Here is a 7,431-nt window from a genome sequence, read left to right on the forward strand (position 1 = left end):
TTTTAACCAATATTATTTTCTCAAAAAATGAGCCCCAGAATGTATTACTTGTTTTTGCCTAAACCTCTTAGTTTCGGAGATTCCCTATTCGCACATCCAAAATGCAGCACCCTGTACATTGTCAAATTATATACGCAACATCGATAGTAGCTATGGATTTCATGACAAACTCTTCCAACTACTCAAAGAAAAGACAAGCTAAATGCAAGTATATGAGCGCCACGGGACTCTGATGGTTGATGAATGCAAAATATATAACAGCAAGCAAGCACTTTGACAAAAACAAGCTTGAAGTAATGGGTTTTGTGGATTTAGGACAATATACTCCAGCAACTCAGAAAGACCAGTTAGGCGATCATGTTTTGGTCTTAATGTTTCAGTCATCTGCAGGACATAATATGCAAGCCCTTGCTTGTTTTCTGTCAAAAGGAAGTGTTTTGGGCACTGTGCAGACAAAGCTATTTTTAGAAGCCATTTTACTATGCGAATCTGCTGGTCTTTTTGTTGACGTAGTTACGTCGGATGGAGCCACATGGAATAGAGCGATGTGGAAAGTATTCAATGCAGGAAATTCAACAACTCCTTGGTGTGAACATCCTTGCAATAAAGACAGAAAACTAAGAATGTGCTCAGATTTTCCACACCTGTTTAAATGTTTAAGAAACAGGCTCGTTTCGCAGAAAGAATTTCATGTACCAGAAGGGCGTGTGTAGTTAGTTCACTTTGAACGCTTAATGGAGTATGACGCAAAAAACGAATTTACGTTGGCACACAAACTCACTAAGAAGCATGTACATCCTGAACACCATGAAAAAATGACAACGCGCCAAGTTTTTCAACTCTTCAGTGCAACTGTTGCAGATGCGATGGAGTTTTTAAAAAACAAGAATGTAGTCGGATTTACGGATGCAGAACCTACTATTCAATTTTGCATACGACACAATCAACTTTCTGATGTCTTAAATGCAAATAATGCATTTAAGGCTGGCTCTGAGGGTCAGTTCTGCTGAACAAAAAGTTTTGGAAGACTTTCTCATTTACCTGAATCTTTCTTTGGGAGTCATGCTCAGAACAAAATTTCTTCCTAACAAGTTCAACAGCAGAAGGGTTTAGAGCTACTATTAACACGACATTAGATTTACTGAAATATTGCACTGACAAATTGGGTTTTAAATATTTAATGACTACTCGTATAAACCAAGACCCATTAGAACATTTTTTTGGTTTATTGAGGGCAAGCGGAGGTGCCAACAATAATGCAGAATCGTTGCAGATTGCACAACTGTTTCGTTTATTGTCACTTTATTCTTTCGTCAAACCACCACGAGGGAGCAATGCATCAGGTGGTAACATGTTAGATGCCTTAGTTACTGGCCCTTCCAATGTGGTGACTAATAAAAACAAAACGACAAAGGCAGAGATTGATTCGATGCTAGATTCTGCACTTGAAACAGATTTTGCCACTTCATCTGCAGCATCTTATTCATTCTGTGATAATGAAGAAGCATTTGCTTACGTTTGCGGCTCTATAGCATGACGGCATAAAAAAGAACAATGCACACGTTGTGTTGAGGCACTTGTTGGTGATGGACTCGAATCCTACAACACATATATAATTTTAAGAAGCCGAGGTTACTTAACATTCCCATCTAGGGATCTTGTAATTTTAATTCAAAGTGTAGATGCAATGATTTTTGATTATTTGAAGCAAAACATAAAAAGAAATACATTTTTTGATATTGTTGAAAAACTAAGAGATATAAAAATTCGGACATTTGTGGGATGTGCAAAACATCATCTACAATTTACAAAAAAAAATATTTTTTCTTTTCTGGTTACACGGATGATTTTTTCGTGCCAAAAAGAAGCCAGGAAAAGAAGTGCTGATTGTTTACGTTCCAAAAAATATTCAAAATTAGCAAAATTAGTGTGATATACTCTACTAACTTTTTTTTTTTAATAAAACCAAATTATTTTTTCTTTAGCTGAGTACAACATTTTTATACTTAAAAATGTATTGTTGCCACTATACATATTGAGAGCTCCATAACAGAAGGGCGTATGAACGAAAGTTATAAAAATTGAGTTTTTTTGCTTATAAACCACAAACAATACTGAGTATTTTTCCCTAATTAGGCGTATTTGTATTTGAAATGGTTACAATTTTATTAGCATTATTATGTTTGGCGTATCAACCATTTTACATGCACCGAACATCACATAGACGTAACTCTTAAAAAAAATTATAGTTTGGTTTATACGACCCTCTGTTATGAAACCCTCGATAAGTATTAATAAATTTCTATATATCTCCATAAACACAAATTCATCTGCACAAGATTGGAAGTGAATATTTTATTTATAACACACTTTCAAACACTAAAAAACACGACTAGTTATTAAAAACTTTATTATTAAAACCGTCCTAAAATTACTAAAATTCAGGGGTAAAATTGACCATTTTTCCACGTTACCAACTTTTATGACTGATTGGTGTATAGGAGAATAAGGCATGGAATTTGGTTTAAATCACCACAAATCTATTTACGGTACCTCGGCACATCTGGGAAGATTCAATATCTTGGGTATCTTGACCTAAGGAGTTAGGAGAGTAATAGGCAAAGACTGGCTTAATACCCTCAGCGAATTCAGTAAATTAACATTTTTCAGCTTATTTTTTTGTAGATTTAATCTTGTTTTTCTTAATTCACTTTGCTTCAAAATTTTGACAACAACTGTCACTTCTTTATTTGGAATGGTATCCCTACAATTTAAAATGTTGCAAATCTGTATTTAATGTATAAATGAATTATTTTACAAGAAATATCGTGAATTCCATTTTGATACTGCTGAAAAATGTTTGTAACCCCCTCTTATAACAACAGGATAATTTTGAGCCACTCTATAAAAGCGAAAAGGCCAATCAGTTCTCAAAGTCTCATCAACACTAAGTACAGGGACATCAGGGCACACATGTATCAATTCTGTAAAAGCAAAATAAAACGTAAGGCGTTATGTTATCAATTTTTTGAAAGCTTGACATAATTACACTTCATACACTGTTTAGTATGAAGTTCCGTAATTTTTACCTGAAGTCTCAGTTTTCAAAATCTGAAACGCTTCTGCAATTTTTTTTATCTGTCTTAACACACATAATTTTGAAAACTCGAATGTCAAAAAACTGAGGTCAACATAACCACAGAAAGATAACTGACAGTCCATCGACTACTGTACAAAATGTCAAAATGCTGTCAAAAGTCATCAGTGCACTTGTCAAGATTACTTCTTTGAATGAACTTTTTTTCTATTAAGTTAGAATAATAAAGTTTTAATTACAGATTTGCTCGTTTCAGATAAAGCAAGAAATGTTTTTCCTAAATAAGGGTTTTTCAACATTTTATACCTGCTCAACTAGTTAGTTTGAAACACTATTGCAACAAAGCGCAGCGTGAGCGCCAAGTTAGACTGGTGAATAGTTTTTTCCCCGGGTACAAGTACTTTCCTTAGTTGACCGCCCTCGAAACTTTTATGAATATTAAAAACTTCAATAGAAAAGAATAATGAACAAATTATTAAATTGTTAACGCAGAAAATAATTTCTAAGAATGATATTTCTAACAATCAAAATCATTAAAGCAAAAATCGCTTTCATCACTGCTGTCATCTGTTATAATAAGTTCATTAACGATTACATCAAAATGATTTTTCCTACTTAAATATTGGTCTTTATTTGCGATCACCAATCAATTGCAAACTCTTGCAAAATGACAGCTAAGAAAATTTTAGAGAAAAAAAAAGTACGCCCATGTATTTTTTTATCTTAACCAAGTGAGCGCATTCCAAGTGTCTTCTTTGTCACTGTTAGTTCTAGTAAAAAAAGTCTAACATTTAACATTAATTACTATGTAACTGGAATTACGTGTGTAACAAAATTTCGCGTAGGCAGACAGACAACAAAGTAAGTTAAATAAAAGCTTATAATAATAACACTATAGGCAGCATGATTTATCTAACAAGTATAATTCTTGGTACCATTCTTGACTTATAACAATAAAAAACCTCTAACACAAGGGGGTTCTGCCCCTAAAGACTTGTGGAGGACCTGAAACAATTGAATCACCCTGTATGTATATCGTCAATATGAGTATAGATACTTTGATCGCTCTTTAAATATGAAAACAAAAATAACAAAAAAAATCTTACGTGATGAAGAATTGTGATGATAATTTTTAGATTTTCTGAACAAACTTACATGTAGGATACAGGTATTTTAATCGATGTTAGAAAAAAAAAATGTCACATAGTGTAATTATAAAAATGCAACCGATGCAAATGTGAGTTGAATATTTGTTATACTTAATGTGAAATTAGCTGGTTAGTCTTTATTTACTGTTTTTCTTTAATCAAAATAAAGAGTTTGCTGCTCCTAAAAGTCTGCCGCCAAATAGCTTACAATATGTATCTTTGGTTTAGTTGTTTCCTTATAATTTAAGATTAAAATAATTATATATTGTACCTAATATTGTAGAATAATTTTAATAAATTGTAATAAACATAAATTTTTTAAATTTTATTTTCCCCCCTTCTTCATCTTGTTTATTGTTACAAACCAATTAGCCAATCATTCCTGTTGTCCCACCAGGTAGGAGGGATACGGTTGGGGACTATTTATTCACGTTGGATGTTAAGTGAATATGTCATCATATTATTTGACTTTGTGAAGTGTACCACAATATTCTGGAATGATGGTAAGTTCCATAAAAAATCATTAGGTATTTCATTTGATTTATTAAATCAATTTAATTAAACATATTGTTTGCTGTATTATGTTTTGTATTTGAATTAGATTTTAACAATTATTATTGTATGTATACAGAGTGAAGAACAAAATACTGACATGGAAAATCTACGCATTGATTCGCCCATCAGCGATGTCGAAATGGAATCCGACGATGCTTCAGAAGCCACTGATGTGGAGGCTTCTGGAGCCGCTGCGAGGGCTCCCGACGTGGATATTTTGATGGAAGAATTAGAAAAGCTCTGAGATGAGCTGGAGTAAGAGCGCGTAAGTAAATTTGCATCAAGATGAAAGGGTTGCTATTATTTTAGAGATTTAAAATAAGAATTTTATTTTTATTATAGGAACGAAACAGAGAAACAAAAGGCCGCGGGAGAGGTCGCGGCGGATGGAAGTGGTACAACAAGAGCAATAATTCGGACAATAGCAACAAGTCGTGAACAGAAAGGTTTGTACATCACTATTGTCTTTTAACTTGAATAAAATAAATCATGCAACAATTTTTTTGTTACAGGCGACAAAATTTCTACAATAGGAACCACGGCGCCGGTGACCATCACTATTATGGGACAGTAAATATAACGTATACGACTCCAAAAAATAATGAACTTTGGTGATTCTTAAATAGGCCGACAAAATTTTATCCTTATTTAAAAAATTCTTTGTTTAAACATTCTCCAAATAAAATTTATTAAAGTTATTTTCAAAGTAAAGTGTACGCCACTGATGTGTTCGTAAATAGTATTAGAACAGGTAGTGGAAACCATGGCATTAACTTGATGAAAATGTACTTGATCATTGCAACAATTCATAAACGCCGTAAGTGGCACGGATCAAGGGGGTTTTGCCCCTAAAAGATATAAACGTAAAAAGAGTACAGCTTGTCTCCAATTATCCTTGGGAAGCTGTGATAAAATTTTGTCGGTCTATTTAAGAATCACTCTGTATGTAGATATTATTATAATAAATATTTTTCCAAAATTCCTTCGCTTTAATACCCATTGTTTACCCCATATAAGTACGAATACATTAAAACAATTATAACAAAAATAAAATTACATACTACTTTACTAAATACATAACTTAAATCATATCACAGTAAGATTTTCCTATTTTTGTATTTTGTAATAGACACACCTTTTATATTATACACCTATACAAAATAATACCTAGGTAAAAAATAAAAAAAAAATAAAATGTAAATGAGAATAAAATGTAGCAAAAGCTTTAACGATAGTTTTGTGTCATTCTTTCTCATATAAAATCTAATAAATTACGACTATCTTTTACTATTACAAGTAGAAGCATTGACTTAACTTTATTCATAAAAAGCCATTGTAACCATATCATTTTTTACGGTCAAATGCCCTTTTAATAAGCTTTATTTTCTGCAAAAAAGAAAAAAAATCGAAATACGGGATGACACTTGAAGAAAATGAAGTTAGCAATGCATAAGTGAAATACATTTGACCTTGAATCGCACAGTTGCAACTATATAATTCATTGAAATTGTTATTTATGACAGAATTACATTGAAAACCTCAAAAAAACTATCTACAATAGTCATTTGTAATTGAAAATGTTTATTTTTCCATGTTTTGTAAAATATTATGATTTATTTTAATAACATTCCAATAATTTTTTGAATGTGAACCTGGCTGCACGAAATGAAAATGGTGGCGTGGCGCGAGCAGGCAATTTTGGTCGACTGCAATTTTTATCTTGCCAGCAATATTTTTATTGCAACCTTCACCTAGGTCAGTTTTTAAAATGTTGGTTCATATCATAACTGACCATGGTTCATACCCCTAAATGATTTGCGCCCAGGGCCTCCAAAAACCTAAATCCACCACTGGATAGTTTAAAACTTATCACTCTTATCAGCAAATATTCAAGAAACAGTAAATCACTTACCCATAGAATCAGTTGAATTGTTACCACCTTCTGGAAAACTTTTCGTCATCAACACAGTCAAAAACAGATAGAAATGTTTTTATCCAAAAAAGTAAAAAATAATAGCACAACAATAAAACCGTTCACGCTTTCTCAATTCTGGAAATAACCACACTTTCAACGACAACTCCGCTGTTACAGAATCACAAGTAACTAGATATGCACATATGCTATACTAGCTGGACAAGGCATACTTGCGCCTCTAGTGGCCACAGTTTACAGTCTTGGAGTTGAAAATTAACCTAGTAATAGAAGAGTACAGAAATACTGTAACCGAGAAAAAAAACTCACAATTGTTGTTATCAAGAATATTATTTAACTCCAAAATATTGGTACACGGTTTAAGGGTCACTGGAATTATTTCTTTGTTAACATAAAATTGTATTGTTGCAACAGATAAAAAATCGTATCCATGACAATGAAAGAGAAAAGTCATCTCATAGATTTGACACTGTCATCATTTGATTTGCTTTTGCTTTAGTTTTTATCAAAATTCGAAGATCTTCTGTTTAATCTCTTTCAGCGAATGGTTTCCAATAGGTTTCATTCGTTTTTCTTAATTTTTCTCCATATTTATGAACATGTATGGCAAAATATTAAAATAATAAATTGGTTGTCGTGATTATGATTTACGGTGAAACACAAGGTAATGATACTAATATCCATTGTTGCAGCCAAAG

The 7,431-nt window shown here is 32.5% G+C and overlaps 1 protein-coding gene across 1 annotated transcript; it reads right to left on the reverse strand.

The window, feature by feature from the left end:
- Window positions 1-2,299: 2,299 nt before the first annotated feature.
- On the reverse strand, window positions 2,300-3,234 carry LOC123008970. The gene is made up of 3 exons (XM_044405053.1): window positions 3,090-3,234; window positions 2,819-2,984; window positions 2,300-2,764 (listed from the first exon to the last, which is right to left on the reverse strand). Exons 1-3 carry the CDS (start codon window positions 3,220-3,222, stop codon window positions 2,596-2,598), a joined length of 468 nt encoding a protein of 155 aa, XP_044260988.1. The 5' UTR covers window positions 3,223-3,234; the 3' UTR covers window positions 2,300-2,595.
- Window positions 3,235-7,431: the final 4,197 nt, after the last annotated feature.

The sequence above is a fragment of the Tribolium madens genome, unplaced genomic scaffold (assembly GCF_015345945.1).
Source record: "Tribolium madens isolate multiple individuals breed KSU strain unplaced genomic scaffold, Tmad_KSU_1.1 Scaffold_71;HRSCAF=194;Tcas5.2_LG6, whole genome shotgun sequence".
Taxonomy (NCBI): domain Eukaryota; kingdom Metazoa; phylum Arthropoda; class Insecta; order Coleoptera; family Tenebrionidae; genus Tribolium; species Tribolium madens.